The sequence below is a fragment of the Neofelis nebulosa genome, chromosome 1 (genome assembly GCF_028018385.1).
Source record: "Neofelis nebulosa isolate mNeoNeb1 chromosome 1, mNeoNeb1.pri, whole genome shotgun sequence".
NCBI lineage: Eukaryota > Metazoa > Chordata > Mammalia > Carnivora > Felidae > Neofelis > Neofelis nebulosa.
In genome coordinates this window covers 234,483,000-234,500,369 of record NC_080782.1, presented here as the reverse complement: position 1 = coordinate 234,500,369, position 17,370 = coordinate 234,483,000, and the positions used below count along the sequence as shown (strand labels likewise).

The following is a 17,370-nucleotide window of genomic DNA, read 5'->3' as shown; positions in this document are numbered from 1 at the left end:
AAAGACTAATGGGACAGAACATAGAGTACAGAAATAAACCCTTGCATTTACGGTTAACTAATATTTGACAAGAGAACCAAGAATACTCAATGGGGAAAGAATAGTTTCTTCGACAAATGGTGTTGAGAAAGTTGTATAACCACAAGCAGAAAAATAAAATTGGACACCTATCTTCTACCATTCACAAAGATGAAGTAAAACTAGATTTAAAAGACTTAAACATAAGATGTGATAATTGTAAAACTCATAGAAGAAAACATGGAAAGAAACTCCTCGACATTGGTCTTGGCAATGAGTTTTTGGATTGGACATCAAAAGCAAGTGTCAAGTGAAACTACATCAAACTAAAAAGCTTCTACACAGAAAAAAACAAGCCAAGAATGAAAAGGCAGCCTACTGAATGGGAAAAAATACTTGCAAAGCATATATTGGGTAATGGGTTAATATTCAAAATACATAAAGAACTCATACAACTCAACAACAACAAAATCCATTTAAAAATGGGCAGAGGAACAAAAAAAAGTATTTTTCCAAATGAGACATCCAGAATGGCCGATGGGTACAGAAAAAAAACGTTCATTACTACTAATTATCAAGAAAATGCAAATCAAAACCCCTATGAGATATCACCTCACACCTGTTGGAATGGCCCTCATCAAGAAGATAAAAGGCAAGTGTTGGCAAAAATGTGGAAAAAAGAGAACCTTTATTCACTGATAATGGGAATGCAAATTGGTTCAGCCACCGTGGAAAACAGTATGGAGTGTCTTTAAAAAAATTAAAAATAGATCTACCAAATGATCCATCAATTCCACTGCTGGGTACATATCCAAAGGAAATAAAAACAGGATATGGAAGAGATATATGCACTCCCATGTTGACTGCAGAATTATTCACAATAGCCAAGCTATGGAAACCATCTAAGTGTTTGCTTATATAGTGGAATATTATTCAGCCATGAGAAAGGAGGAAATCTTGCCATCCATAGCAACATGGATGGACCTTGAGGGCATTATGCTAAGTGAGATAAGTCACACAGAAAAAGACAAACACTGTATGATATCACTTATACCTGGACTCTATAAAAACCAAAATTGTAACAACAGAGAGTTAAATACCAGGGGCTGAGAATTGGGAAGATGCTTAAGGGTACAAACTTGCAACCAGCAGATAAATAAGTCCTGGAAATCTAACATACAACATAGAGGTAATATACAACGATACTGTATTACAATTTTCGAAGGTGCTAAGACACTAAATCTTAATTGTTCCCCCACACACACAGACACACACAAAAGATAATTATGTGACACGATGGAGGTGGAAGCTAACGCTATCATGGTAATCAAACCGCCATATATATACATATCTCAAATCCACACATTGTACGCCTTAGCTTCTATAATGTTACATTTTAACATACCTAAATAAGGTTATTTTCAGCTTTTAGCTGTCAACTAGAAGTATATTTCTGAATTAATGCCTTTCAGAAAAAGACTAAGGTATTTTGTTACACATACATACATAAAATCTTCAAGTGCTGATCAATCAAAATGCCATTATTTCTTTTTTTGGGTATTTACTTTGGGACTTCCATGGTAACAACCCTATGACTCCTGAAATGTTGACTCTGGAGAGATAAGGGTTGTCTTAATCCAAAGTACCTGAAAGTGGTTACATCTGCAAAAAGGGCTCTGTTGTTGCAGACTTTAGAGAAGAATCATCATCTAGTGTTTTGATGATGGGAATCATAAAATTATCTGTAAGTCTGTGGAAAAAAACCCTGAAGGAGTAAATTAACCACTTTTCACAGTTTTTAAAATGCTTTTAGAAAATTCTGAGATCAACAAGTTAAACACATGATCACAGCTACTGACCGAAAGGAAACTTATTTTGTATGATGCAACACTCTGGTCACAACAGCACTTCACAATCTGAAAGCCAGAAAGACCTAAACTCAGATCCTGGTCTAGCTCAACTTATAGGTGAGGGTCTCTCAGGTCTCAATTTCCTCACTTGTGAAATTAATGGAATTATTCATTCAACGTCGGTTGAATGCCTACTATGTATCGAACACTGTTTTTGCAACAGAAGTCTGTTGTTCATAATTCCTTTTGAGAAAATAAAAACATGGCCCTTGCCCCAGCAAAGCTCCTAATTTTGTGAAGAGACAAAGAAATGCAATGTGCTAACTGCTATGAACAAACTGCTGTGCTTGAGCAAACTGAGAAAGGCTGCAGAGAGAAAACACAGTTGAGCTGAGACTCGAACAATGAATATGAATTGCTCAGATGGGGATTATGGGAATCCCCTGAAGAAAACAAACTGGGCAAAGACAAAAAGACAGGAAAAAACAAGACTAGATGGGTTTAATGTAGATAATGCGTAGGCTGGGCACCAGGGAGATAAAATTTAGAGTATTATAGACCACACTGGGGAATCTGACCTTTAACTTTTAAGGAATGATAAGGTTCCTTCTACATTATGATTCTGGAAACTGGCTGCAGGCCCAACCAGATGAATCCAATCGGTCCACCATTTCATCTCAAGCTGTCAGAATCTTCTAAAGCAAAAAAAGTTTTAAAACAAAAAAGCCATCCAAGCTTTGATGCTGATAGGAAATCTAAAAGACCTCACTCACTTAACTGGTAAATTTTAGGACCAGCAGATTTCCATTGTTATGATTAGAGTAGTCAAAGATTCTAAAAGCAAGATATATGACAAATGATTTACTTCTATTCTACATCAAATATAAACTCTATATAAACGGAGAGGTGTGAAAATTGTAAACAAGTATTAAATTTACATACCCCCAAAATATTTTCCATACTTTGTTTAAATAGAGCTTCACTCTCTTCATTCGGAATATCAGTTACCTGTAAAAGTACCCAAAGAGACTATAAAGTCCCATTTACCTGTGTTCTGCAGGTACAGGGGGCGGCCAAACAGCAGGATCTCTAAATGGCTCATCTTGACAGGACACAGGGAAATCTGGGGGCTTGTCAATTTTAAAACTTTCCAAAGTGCTGACAATACTTTTAACTTGTTCATATTCTTCCAGTAATTCCTGCCGAACCTTAAAAGGAAATAAGCTTTACGCTAGAAACTGTTTACGGTTTACATGAATGGCAAATAACAAATTGCTACTGAATGCAAGTTTTCTCAATATCAAAGTATGCAAAATGAATCATTAAAACATTAAAAAAACAAAGAACCGTGTAAAGTAATATAGATAGAGGGCAGGAATTGGACTGAAAAAAGATATTATGCACCTTTTTGTAAGGGAAGTAGTCATGATTTTTTCAAAACGGAACTCTATTTCTATCAATGAATGTGATGACCATTAGTATAATTTAAAACAAGCAGTAAGGCAGTAACAAGGTAACCATTCCCCGAAATCTAAAATGTTATGCTAAATCCTTTTAATATATTTGTAAAATAGCTTCCAGAATACTATCGGCCAGAATTTTCACCAGCATTAGGAAATGCTAACTCCGAATATCACTAAGTATGAAATGCCTATTAAGAGCATCCGAAAACCTGAAATGGTGTAATACTAAGCATTACCCAGTTCCTTTTTTTTTTTTTTTTTTTTTAAGTTTATTTATTTATTTTGAGAGAGAAAGAGAGAACAAGCATGGGAGGGGCAGAAAGAGACGGGGAAAGAGGATCCGAAGTGGGCTCTGTGCTGACAGCAGAGAGCCAGATGTGGGGCTTGAACTCACTAACCGTGAGATCAAGACCTGAGCCGAAGTAGGACGCTTACCCGACTGAGTCACCCAGACGCCCCTCCAATTTTTATTTACATTCTCTTTCACCTAAAACCTGAATTCTTCTGGCCTTGTTTAAATTCTTTCAAGTGTTGGATAAAGTTCATTTTGAATTCAAAGGCAAGATTTTTTCCCGCATTTAAAAAACTTCACTGAGTTCCTACTACATGGAACTTCTTGTGTTTTCAAACTTTGAGACCAAACTAATTTCCAAAGGCAAATAGATACTAGATTGAACATTATATTCATAAATTCCTTTTAACAATTCTGTTTTTTGACCAGAAAGTATACTTTACTGTAGAGAAAAGAAAAATCTAGATAAAATTCAACTGCTAATATATGCTATTATATACTCGGAGAAATAAAATTACAGAACCTAAGGGAAATGAACCATAAAAATAAATGAATAGAAATGGGTCACTATTTAACACAATTAAGGAATTGTCAAAAATATTTCCGTGCTAGATTAATAAACCACTCTTGCCTGTGGCTACTGTGCAGGATAGAACACAACTACAAATTTCAACTGGAATTAAAGCAAGTATATTGTTCTCACTCAGCATAATTTGGTAACACTTAAGTCAGAAAATAAGTCAAATTTACCCTGAAACCTTAGTGAAATATCAATTTCTGACTTGGAAAAATTAGAAGAAACACTTGAAAGGCATTAGTACATTAAATAGAAACTTCAAAGAAATGCTTGACTTTGTACTTTTAATTTTAAAAGGATTTTAAGTTTTAAGACTAAGTGGGGAAATTCTAATTCAAGTTTTTATTAACTGTACTATTATATAATCAAGTTGTACAGTCAAGAGACACAGCAAATATATTAGCTTTATTAGATTATTGATTCCTTTGTATTTGTAGGGAGTCTTTCAAAATACTCTTTTAAGAAAGAGGAAACTTTCTTAAAGGAAAAGTTTTGTGAAATGGGTCAAAACTCCATGTAAAAATGAAAGGGAAGAGGGTGAGTAGAAATACCTTATATCAAAAATTTATAAACACACACAACTAGGTGACTGATCATGAAAATTAAAAAATTACAAGTAGATTCCATGACAATTAAGTATCTTCAAAATATGCCTCATGAAAGATATTATCAAAAATATTCACCAGGCAAGACAAAATTATTCAGAGTACATTTTAAATACATTTCAGTATTCAGACAAATAAGAAACAACTATTTACAAAACCTCTAACAAATAGTCCAACGGTCTATACTCCAACTAACAGTCCTCCAACGGTCCAACTCTGGTCTCTCGAGTATAATAAACTATTACCCTCACCTGAGCGTGTCTTACCTGTTGCCATTTGCCTTTGACAGCCGGGTCTCTGACTGATTGGCAATGTCTCTGAATCTGCTGTATCACCCCCTGGTAATATACCATTGATGAGTCATAGTTTCCAAGAAGTGCAAATTCTCTTCCTTTCTTTGCATTGTCACAAATCTCAGCCAAATTCATCTTCTTGAAGAGAACTAAAGAGAACACATAAGGTCTTCTTTTAAGTTTTCAGCACCAACTTTAGAATATTTTTTCTTATTCTTTAAAATATCTGCTTAGGGGCGCCTGGGTGGCTCAGTCGGTTGAGCATCGGACTTTAGCTCAGGTCATAATCTCACGGATCGTGGGTTCCAGCCCCACATCCGGCACTGTGCTAACAGAAAAAAAAAAAAAAAAAAAAAAAAAAAAATTAAATAAAAAAAAAGTATCTGCTTAAAAGTACTTTCAAAGTCAAAATGGTTCTCTCATTCTTTGAGGTTATCTGAATGCATCTTATAATACTGAGCAGAGTTTCTAATTTTGGAAGCACAAAGGAGATCATAAAAGAACACCCAAGAAGATAACACAGAAATTACACGGCTCTGGACTACTGGTTTATGTTACAGGTACATAAATTGCACACTAGTTTTCCTTGCTCGTTTATAATTACCACAAGCTGTAACTACAATAAAGATGAGCTTGATTTCATTCAATTTTGTTTTGACGATGTAGAAACATATAACTGCAGAAATTAGTTCTCCCTAAAACATTTTGGCCCCCCCAAACAAAAGGTCATACTTTCTTTTTCTTTTTGGAAAGACAAAATGTTTTATTTTAAAACACTGGGAAAGCTATTGAAAAGACAAATATCCATTATATAACCATGAACATTAAATATCTGGAAACTGTCGATCTTCGAAAAGGGGGTAGGCACTTCCAAAGAGCTAAATATTGCAAATTATTCTACCGTATGTCTTCTCTATTATCAATAGTACTTGATGTGATGTAAAATACCAAGAAGGCTCGACTAATTATTCAGTCTCCATCTTGGGGTTCAATTCAATTACCCAAGTAAAAGATTTGTCCAAGATGTTCCTGTCACAAGAAACTTCTGGGTGAATTTCAAAAAGGTTCACTAAAGGATCTTCCTTTGTTTATTACTGTACTGTTGGTTACTGCCCACTACAGACGCTGGTTCTAGGCCAGCCCAAGGATCTTCAAGCATTCATTGAAGGCTTGAAATAACTTTCCAACTCATTAGACATTCTTTTTTCTCTACCACGATCCAAATGGTGTAGATGTCCTTGGAGAACCCTGGGGGTGAGGCTGCTGCTCCCCTGGGGAGTAGCCAAATTGCTGCTGGGACCCCGCGGGGTACTTGGAATAAGGAGTGAGGGCAGCCGCCAGGGGACGCCAGGGAATGGAGACCCAAATCAGCCTCCCCCCCCCCACCCCCCAAGCTGCCTGCTCCCTTTGGGCCTTGATCCTTGAGCGGGGCAGAATGGTGGCGTGTGTTGCGGATTCTCGTAGGGTCCCGGGGGGAGGGCGGCCGCGGTTGGCCTCCAACCGGGGTAACCCGGAAGCTGCTCAAGCTATCCCAACCTCCTACACCCACGCCAGGGTAGGGAGCAGTCGGGCTCAAAAATTGTGTCGGTGCATATCAGGAGACGACGATGAAGACCTCACTGCCATGCTCTCCCCCAAAAAGTCACACTTACGGAAGACATTTTAAAGGAACAGCTTGTAGTGTGGTCCATGCATCCTTTATATGTATTTAATTGTCCCATACAACTGAAATCTGAGCAAAAACCTGTGAATGAAACTACCTGAGCCCCTTTCGCTCCTCAAATTGTAATCTTCTATGATCTCATCATTCTCTATAGCTTCCTGTCTGTGCAAATAACTATCATTTTTCTTTCCCCTTCTACAGATGCTAGGAAGAACATCGTCTGACCTTCCGGTTTCTACCAAAGCTCTCTGGCCCGGTAATTCTAGCTTTTCTTCCTGGCTTCCCAAAAGTCTCCCAGAATCATCCAAAGGCTCCAAATGCCAAGACACTTGCCACTAAAGACTACAAATTGGGGGGAGTTCAGAGATATAGACGAACGGCATCCTGGAGGAGTCCAAATTGCCCTGCTTATTTCCCAGAACAGTAAGCCAAAGGATCCACTTAGTAGAGAACATCAAAGTATTTCTCCACGCCTTTCTGAGGCAATTAAATTCTGGTGTGAGCTTAGCTTTCTCTCTACGTCTTATCTATTCTTAAGGAGCTCAAAAACCCTTCCTCAAAATTAAGCACATCTAAGTTCTAGGCATTTCAACGGACTCCGGTACATTCTTAAAAATAAAGCTGTTTCCTTTATGTGTTTTGATTATTAGTCCCTTCCCCCAGCGTAAGTTCCTTGAAGGCAGCATCTGTGTTACTTTAGAATTACACCACAACAAAAGGTACACTAGCTTTGCACAGTTAGAAACTTCAGCATTTAACAGATCTAGCCACAGAACACAGGGCAACCGGGCAAAGCCTCTTCTTCAAACTACAACATTAACACAAAGCATTAAGATCTCATACTGAATGAGCTGTAATTAGTAAGTCCGGTAAGGGGGAAAAAAAAAACTGTTCCATATATTGTTTTCTTTTAAAAGCATTAATTCTGCTAATACGTGCTGTCACACAACTATGCAGGATAAAAATATCTTCATGTAGGGGCCGCCTGGGTGGCTCAGCTCAGGTCATGATCTCATGGTCGTGAGATAGAGCCCCATGATTCTCTCTACTTCTGTTCTCCCTACTCCCGAATGCTCGCTCTCTCTCTCTCGCTCTCTCTCTCAAAATAAAAGCCAGTATCTTGATGTAAAGCAGGGGTCAGCAAACTGTTTGTATAAAGAATCAGACAGTAAACATTTTAGGTTATAGTGATAACCGTTGAGTGCAACTTGCTATAAAACCAGTCTCCTAGTAAGAATGAAGTTCTTTCGGGGGGATAATATTTCACTTAGTTGAGATTCAAAATTAGCGTTCCCTATAATCAAAATCAACTGCAAACGTTCATATGGTAATGGTACTTTTTAAATAAGAATGTATGTATTTCATGTTTGAAAGTGTCTTTTTACCCTGAAAGGTGCCGGGCCGTCACATACACACGATTTCAATTCAGCATGTTCATTGTTTGGGAGATATCTACAGACTTAAATCTTCTCTTAATATTTGTCTTTCATCTTTCAGTATGTCCTTCCACCGCAGATCAATCACCTCCGATCGGAGGTTAAGGTGGGTGCAAATGCCTCAACCACACAACGAAACAGATTTTGTAATAGGGTCGTTTCCTTTGCACTCACATCAAAGTCTGAGACCGAGCTCAGAAAATACGTCTACTGCAACCCTGAGTGGGAACGGCGCCTTCGTTTTCTTTACCTTAACTTCTGACGGCCTGCAAAGCTATCTAAAACAGCTTCATGTTATTTGTGATTCAAACAACACTCCTTGGCATCGAAATCACTTTTCATTTTGCATATAAGCACGGTTTGACTTATAATTTTAGGTTGAATACTTTAAGAAACATGACCAAGTCTGCAGCAAAGACTGACTTCCAAAGCCATTCGGTGTTCAAGCACAGTGGTTGAGAGCAGTTCTTCTCATTTGGAAAGATCTCAAATCAGCCCAAACCTCAAAAGACTGGAATAGAATTTTACTGTTACTACTAGGCCACTGAACCGCAATGTGGTGGGGCAAGTCCGGTTTTCGGCTTCTACTTCTGATCAAAATTCACGCAGCTAACAATGACTGAGTCCACAGGAGCAACACGACCAGTTCTGTGTTTCATGCGACACTCAAATGTCCTCTGCAAAATACCTGCTGATAAATACAATAAATAACCCTATATTTTAGCCACTTTACATTTCCACAGTTTCGTAAATTTGCTCACCTAAGCCGTTTTCTGTTAAGAGACATATTTTTACTTCCATCAATTGTAACGCATCTTAACCGATCCCACCTCTCGGGTCATACAAAATTAGTGTTTTCTGAACTCTTTGTAAATATTTTTGTCAGCAGTTATTCCATGAGCACTATCATTAAAACTAATTCTTCAAAAACTTCAAGCTTAGACTTGACTTCTTGAATAACAATAACTGAGCTGTGTTGGTAACCTCTGCCAATCCGCAAAAGCCAGGGAAAACCACGCGAAATCATTCGCTTTGTTTTTTAATTGATTACTAATGTTCTCAACCCTTGCAGCAACTGTTCTTGCCAAAAGGCTAATAGCTTTAAACAAGTTTATTCTCTCCAGACACATTTCTTTGGCTACTACAATCAAAGGCGATTTAGTTAAGGCACCATCAGTAGTAAATGACTTCCTTACTTGACTAACAAATGAAATACTCGGAAACTGAATCTGGGCACAGTCTGATTTTCATTTTTAATAATTCTGTGAAGAAATTCTGCTGTGGCTAAGATATTCCTTTTTCAATTTTCTAATTTTTCTGGCCATTGTTTTCCTGTGAGTTGGGAATACTGTGATGACTGATTAGTCTGGTAATGTCAGCATATACTGTATTTCCTTAGCACAGCTATAGTCTCACCGCATAATAATCAATGCTTTGTCATCTAATTTGATAATCTATACTCCAGTGTACTTTAGAAGTCTAACATGTTGGAGCACCTGGGTGGCTTAGCCAGTTGAGCGTCTGACTCTTAATTTCGGCTCAGGTCATGATCTCACGGGACTCCACGGGTTGTGGGATCAAGCCTCACATCGCTGAGCTCAGGATTCTCCCTCTTTCTCCCTCTGCCCCTCTTCCCCATTTGTGCATGCTCTCACTCTCTCTAAAATAAAAAATTAAAATTAAAAAAAATAATAATAATAATAATAGGGGCACCTGGGTGGTCCAGTAGGTTAATTAAGTGTCTGACTTCAGCTCAGGTCATGATCTCACAGTTTGTGGGTTCAAACCCAACATCCGGCTTTGTGCTGACAGCTCGGAGCCTGGAGCCTGCTTTGGATTCTGTGTCTCCCTCTCTCTCTGCACCTCCCCTGATCGCGCACCTCCCCTGCTCGCACTCTTGTCTCTCTGTCTCTCTCTCTCTCTCTCTCTCTCTCTCTCTCAAATAAACATTAAAAAAAAATTTTTTTAGTAAAAATAAAAGTATAACATGTCAAGTCCATTTTTCTCATCTTTTGTTTCAACATGATGGGTACGTGCTGATAATAAAGTAGAATGTCATAGTACAATGATATACAAGCTACTTGAAACAGTGATTATAGTGCACCCAAGTAGTGCAAAACAGTGAGAATGTCACAAAATCTCAGTCCCAATGACTCAAGCTCACAAAAGCAGCCATAAAGAATATGTAAACAAGCGTGTGTGCCTGTGATCAAATAGACCTTTATTTATGGACACTGATAACAGAATTTCATTTAATTTCCACACGTCACAAAACAGTATTCTTCTTTTGACTTTTTTAACCATTAAAAAAATGCAAAAACCGTTCTCAGTTCATAAGCCATTCAAAGACAAGTGGCAGTCTGGATATGGCCCCTAGATTGTACTTTGCTGAGTCCTGCTTTCCACTTCTATCTTAAGAATCCAGAAAAATACAAGCAAATTAAACAGCAAGGAAGTAAAAGAGCATAGTAAAGTTAAGAGCGGAAATCAATAAGCTAGAAATAGAAGAATAAAAAAGTTTCAGTGGAGGGGCGCCTGGGTGGCGCAGTCGGTTAAGCGTCCGACTTCAGCCAGGTCACGATCTCGCGGTCCGTGAGTTCGAGCCCCGCGTCAGGCTCTGGGCTGATGGCTCGGAGCCTGGAGCCTGTTTCCAGTTCTGTGTCTCCCTCTCTCTCTGCCCCTCCCCCGTTCATGCTATGTCTCTCTCTGTCCCAAAAATAAATAAAAAACGTTGAAAAAAAAAAATTAAAAAAAAAAAAAAAGTTTCAGTGGAGCCAAGCTGGTTCTTCAGAAGTACCATCATAATGAATATATCTCTAGTGATATTGACCGAGAAAGGGAGAGAGAAAACAAGATTAACAAAATCAGAAATAACGGAGGGGCTAGCACTACAAACTTTAGAGATATTAAAAGGCAAATGAGGGCTTAATAAAATATGCAAATGCTACACAAAATACCAAAGCTTACTCAAGAAGAAACAGAGTGATTAATCTGAATAGTCCTTTATCAACCAGTGATACTCAATTTGAAATTTAAAATCTTCCCCCAAAAAACAAACAAAAAACCCCTCCAGATCCAAATGGCTTCACTAGTGAATTCTCCCAAAGCATTAAAGGAAAAAATAAAACCAATTCTAAACAAATTCTCAGAAAAAAGAAAAGGCATGGGGCGCCTGGGTGACCCAGTTGGTTAAGCATCCGACTCTTGATTTCAGCTCGGGTCATGATCCCAGGGTCATGGGATCAAACCCCTCATTGAGCTTCACGCTGAGCAAGGAGCCTGATGTGTAAGATTCTCTCTCTCCCTCTGCCCCTCTTCCCCGCTCATGCTCTCTCTAAAATAAAAAAACAAAAACAAAAATAAATTTTAAAAGGAAAGAAAGAAAAAAGAAGAGGCAGAAAAACTTCCAACTCCTACTTTAAGGGCAGCATTATCCTGATAGCAAAACTAAACATTATAAGAAAAGAAATTTACATAGCAATATCCTTCAGAAACACGAATACAAAAATCTTTAAATTTTAGGTAGTCAAATGCAGTAATACATAAAAAGGATAATGCATGATGACCAAAGAAGGGTCAATACCAAAAATTCAAGATGGTTTATATTAAAAACCAATCAACAGGATTTTAAGAGACTAGAAATGAAATGTATGATCATCTCAATAGAGGCATAAAAAGCTCTGACAAAAAATCAACACCATTCATAAGAACTTTTAGCAAACTAAGAAGAGAATTTCCTCAGCCCAATAGAGTATTCATGAAATCCTTACATCTAAAATCATATTTATTGTGAAAGACTAAACGCTCTCCCCAAAGATCAAGAAATAACAAGCCCAGTATATTTGCTCTCATTCCTCCTATTCTACATTAGAACTAGAGGTTCTAACCACTGCAATAGGCAGGAAAAAAAAATAAAAGGCATACAGATTGGAAAAGAAGTAAAGTTGCTTTTATTCATATACAACCTGATTATTAATGGAGAAAATCCTAGGGAATCTACAACAGCTACCAGAATTAGTGAGTTTTGTAACTCAAAATTTATTTTGTAACTCAGAAGTTATTATGCTGCAGGACACAAGGTCAATATAAAAAAAAATCAATTGCATTTCTACATACTAACAATAATTGAAAACAAAAGTTAAAAAACAAAATCACCAAAAAATATGAAATATTCAGGGATAAATTTAACAAAATACATTCAAGAATGTAACATGGAAAACTACCAAATATTGCTAAGAGAAGTTAAGGATGACCTACATTAATGGACATATGTATGTTCACACATTAATGAACTGAAACGTTCAATGTAGGTAAGATGTCAATTCTCTTGAAAGTGAGCCATAGTCAATACAATCACCATCAAAATTCCAGCAGCCTTTCTCGTAAAAACTGACAAGCTGATTTCAAAATTTACATGGAAATACAAAGGGCAGAGAATAGCCAAAACGGGTTAGCAAAAGAGTAATGTAAGACAACTTACACCGTCTGTTTCCAAGATTTACTATAAAGTTGCAGCAATGAAGACAGTGTGGGATTGGCATACAGACAGACTCACAGACCAATGGAACAAATTAGGCAGTCCAGAAAAAGATCCATACATATATGGCCAATTAATTTCTGACAAAGTTCTCAAGGAAAGTCAACAAGGACCAATTTGTTTTTCGAAAAGGGGCGCTGAAACAACCAGATGTCCATATGCAAAAGAAACCTGAGCCTCCACTCTTATCTCACATCATATACAAAAATCATCTCAAAATGAATTGATGACCTAAACATAAGTTAAAACTATAAAACTTTCAGAAGACAACCCAACCCAAGGTATGGAGGGGGGAGGGGGCACCAGGTCCTCAAGCCCCAGTTCCCACAGGGCATAATGAGTCAGCTGACATCTTTATGTACAGTAGGTTGCATTACAGAAGAATCCTCAGTTAGGGAACCCAATCTATTATATTGAACAGCATAGGCAGGTCTTGTTCCAAAGGAAGATCTTCTTTCCTCCGGGCTATAAGCAAGCCCAACCTTTGCTCTGGAGGAAGACACAATATCTGCTTTTCAAGGCTGTTCAACTTCGTATCAGCTTTCAACCTGGGGAGCCCCCTTGCCTCTTCTATGTTGAATCTTTTGTGTGTGTGTCTATCACATGTCTTTCTCTTTCTTGGTTTACTCCCTTACTTTTGTAAAGCACATTTTCTTTCCATAGATGGGAGGTAGAGTTTTTGAGATTTTATTCTACCTTTATTCTACCCTCACGCGTTTGTCATAGTTTGATTAGCTACTGAATTCTAGTTTGGAAATAATTTTCCTTCAGAATTTTGAAGGCACTGCTTTATTGCCGTCTAGGCTTCAATTAAGTTGGGAAGACTGAAGTCATTCAAATTCCTGACCCTTTATAGATCACCTGTTTTTTCCCCTTTCTGCAAGTCTGCTTGATCTTCTCCTTGATCCAAGCTTTCTAAAATTGTTGATGATGTATTTGAAATGGGTCTATGTGGGGGAAAGATCCAACATGGTGGAGAAACAGGAGACCCACAGTTCCCTTGTCCCTCAAACACAGCAGTGTTGAGGCCAAAGGACTTTGAATTCCAAGAGTCCGGGCTGCAGAGTGGCAGAGACACTGGGACAACCTGGCGGGCCACAGGTGTGTGACTGTGAACTGGGAGAGAGAAAAGGGGTGCGTAGGCCGGAAGGGGAGGGATCCCCTTCTGCAGAGTAATGAAAGGAAGAGAAAGAGAGGCTGTGAAAGTGTAGGGCTGTATCTGGACAAGAGAATTACCATGGACCAGGGATGGAGAAGGATCCAATCTCTAACTGTGGGGCGTTCTCCAGACTGGGCCAGCTGCCCAGTTTGCACACCTGGGGAGGAGCGGAGCCTACCCCTGGCTCGGTAACTAGTTCAGAGCTGCAGTCCACAGTAGGAGAAAGCAATCCCTCTCTGGAGTGCTGTGGGAAGAAGGAATATAACCATTCAAAGGACAAAGACTGCCTGCGACCGCCAGCCAGAGGCCATATATTGGCGGAACCGGGGGCACTCGGAGAGATCCCCTTGAGGACATCGGGGGTTTCAATCCCAGCTGAGCACCAGGGAGGCGCGGGAGTTGGCAGAGAGGGACAAACTGCCTCGTTCGCCCCGCGGCCCAGTGAGGCTGGCCGAAACTGAGTGGTTTGGGACACCGGTCGGGGGAGGAAAGACTGAGGGGTCGCCATTTTTCTCCCCAACACCAACAGGGTGGGTGGGGCTTCAGGGAAGGGACAGCGGGTCCAGAGGGCAGGCGGTACCCCCTACACCAAGCCACGCCCCTCCACTCCGGGTAACTGCATATCCACCGGAGATTGACGCCGACCAACCAGACAGCGCCCCACCCCCTCCAGACAAGGCACCCAGCGGTTTTGCATTTTCTGATTTAATTCTTGGACAGTTCTTCTTACGTACATTTTTTTTTTCTTTCTTTTCTCCTTCTTATTTCTTCCTCCTCTAGTCTGGTTATTCTGGTTGTTGGTTTGTTTAAGCAGATATATGTAATCTATTCTCTTTATACCTGTTCTATATCGCCTTATTTTCCTCTCTCTCTCTCTCTCTCTCTGGATTAAGCCATATAGTTTCTCTGCCTGGTCAATTTTCTTTTCTTTCTTTTTTTCCCCGCCCGTCATTTCTCTTTGTATGGGATAAGACCTCTTCCACCAACACTGCTCCTGCCACCACCACCACCCCCCCATTGGTTTGTTGTTGTTGTTTGTTTGTTTGTTTGTTTGTTTTTCTCCGGGGCTACTTCAATGAACAAATCAAAGCACACCTGGCGGAGGGTCCAAAACATCACTACGAATAGGGAGATAAAGCAACCAGAATCCCAACAACAGAGAACAAGCAACACACTCCAAAAAAACACCTCCTGAAGGGCCAGGCCCAGGACAGCGTATGACCCCTCTTTAATACACTAGCGCTCACAGGTGCAGGACACATAACAAGCTTTTAAAACACATAAGGGACAGAAAACTAGCCAAAATGACGAAATGGAAGAATTCTCCTCAAAAGAAATTCCAGGAAGAAATGACAGCTGAAGAATTGATCAAAACAGATATAAACAATATATCTGATCAAGAACTTAGAATAATAGTCATAAGATTAATTGCTGGGCTTGAAAAAAGCATAGAAGACAGCAGAAAATCTATTGCTGCAGAGATCAAGGAACTAAAAAATAGTCATGATGAATTAAAAAATGTTGTCAATGAGGTGCAAAATAAACTAGAGGCAATGGCAGTGAGGATTGAAGAGGCAGAAGGGAAAATAAGTGAAATAGAAGATAAAATTATGGAAAAAGATGGACCTGAGAAGAAGAGAGATAAAAAAAATTCTAGGCCACGAGGGAGGAATTAGAGAACTAAGTGATTCAATGAAATGTAGTAATATCCTTATCACAGGAATTCCAGAAGAGAGAAAGGGGTCGAAGGTGTACTCGAACAAATCATAGTCGAGAACTTCCCTAATTTGGGGAAGGAAACAGACATTGAACTCCAGGAGGCACAGAGAACTCCCTTCTGATGTAACAGGAATTGATCTTCTGCACAACATACCGTAGTGAAACTGGCAAAATACAAAGATAAAGAGAGAATTCTAAAAGCAGCTAGGGACAAAAAGGTCTTAATCTACAAGGGTAGACATGTAAGGGTAGTAGCCAAGCTATCTACTGAAACGTGCCAGGCCAGAAGGGAGTGGCAAGAAATAGTCAATGTGCTGAATAGGAAAAATATGCAGCCAAGAATCCTTTACCCAGCAAGGCTGTCATTCAGAATAGAAAGAGAGATAAAAGGGGCGCCTGGGTAGCTCAGTCGGTTGGGCGTCCGACTTCGGCTCAGGTCATGATCTCATGTCTCATGGTTCGTGGGTTCGGGCCCCGCGTCGAGCTCCGTGGTGACAGCTCGGAGCCTGCTGCCTGCTGCGGATTCTGTGTCTCCCTCTCTCTCAGGGGTAGGTAAACATTAAAAAAAAAAAAAAAAGTAAAAAAAAAAAGAAAGAAAGAAAGATAAAGGTTTTCCCAGACAAACAAAAACTGACGCAGTTCATCACCACTAAACCAGCCCTACAAGAGATCCTAAGGGAGACTCTGTGGTGGAATGTTGCAAAGATCACAAAGGACCAGAGACATCACTACAAGCATGAAACCTACAGATAACACAATGACACTACGTCCATATCTGAATAAGTCCATATTTGACACTAAGTCCACTGAATATAAATGGACTAAATGCTCCAATAAAAAGACACAGGGTATCAGAATGGATTAAAAAAAACAAGACCTATCTATTTGCTGTCTACAAGACACTCATTTTAGACCTGAGGACACCTTCAGATTGAAAGTGAGGGGATGGAGAACCATCTACCATGCTACTGAAAGTCAAAAGAAAGCTGGAGTAGCCATACATATATCAGACAAACTAGATTTTAAACTGAAGGCTGTAACAAGAGATGAAAAAGGACATTATATCATAATTATGGGATCTATCCATCAAGAAGAACTAATAATTATAAACGTTTATGCAACCAATTTGGAAGCACCCAAATATATAAAATAATCACCAACATAAGCAATCTTATGTGGTAATTGCAGGGAACTTTAAAACTCCACTTACAACAATGGACAGATCATCTAGGCAGAAAATCAATAAATCAAAAATGGCCCTGAATGATACACTGGACCAGATGGACTTGACAGATATATTCAGAACTTTTCATCCAAAAGCAGCAGAATACACATTCTTCTCAAGTGTACATGGAACATTCTCCAAGATAGATCACATACTGGGTCACAAAACAGCCGATAAATATAAAAGAACTGAGATCATACCATGCACATTTTCATATCACAATGCTATGAAACTGAAAATCAACCACAGGAAAAAGTCTGGAAAACCTCCAAATGCATGGAAGCTAAAGAACATCCAACTAAAGAATAAATGGGTCAACCAGGCAATTAAAGAAGAAATTAAAAAATATTTGGAAACAAATGAAAATGAAAACACGACAATCCAAACCCTTTGGGATGAAGCAAAGGCAGTCCTAAGAGGAAAATGCACTGCAATCCAGGCCTATCTTAAGAAATAAGAAAAATCCCAAATACAAAACGTAACACAACACCTAAAGGAACCAGAAGAACAGCAAAAAACAAAAAAACAAAACA

The 17,370-nt window shown here is 39.0% G+C and overlaps 1 protein-coding gene and 1 pseudogene across 7 annotated transcripts in view; both read right to left on the bottom strand.

Moving 5' to 3' along the window:
• KATNAL1 (katanin catalytic subunit A1 like 1) overlaps positions 1-17,370 on the bottom strand; it is a 104,352-nt gene that overhangs the window by 75,086 nt on the left and 11,896 nt on the right. For all 7 annotated transcript variants that reach the window (XM_058688578.1, XM_058688569.1, XM_058688587.1 and 4 more), the window contains 2 exons: positions 5,072-5,247; positions 2,916-3,076 (listed from right to left, as the gene is read on the bottom strand). In XM_058688578.1, the coding sequence (XP_058544561.1) occupies positions 2,916-3,076; positions 5,072-5,233 (323 nt within the window). In that variant the 5' untranslated portion in view covers positions 5,234-5,247. The remainder of the gene's footprint in view (positions 1-2,915; positions 3,077-5,071; positions 5,248-17,370) is intronic.
• Positions 5,523-7,684, bottom strand: LOC131487690 (M-phase-specific PLK1-interacting protein-like; annotated as a pseudogene).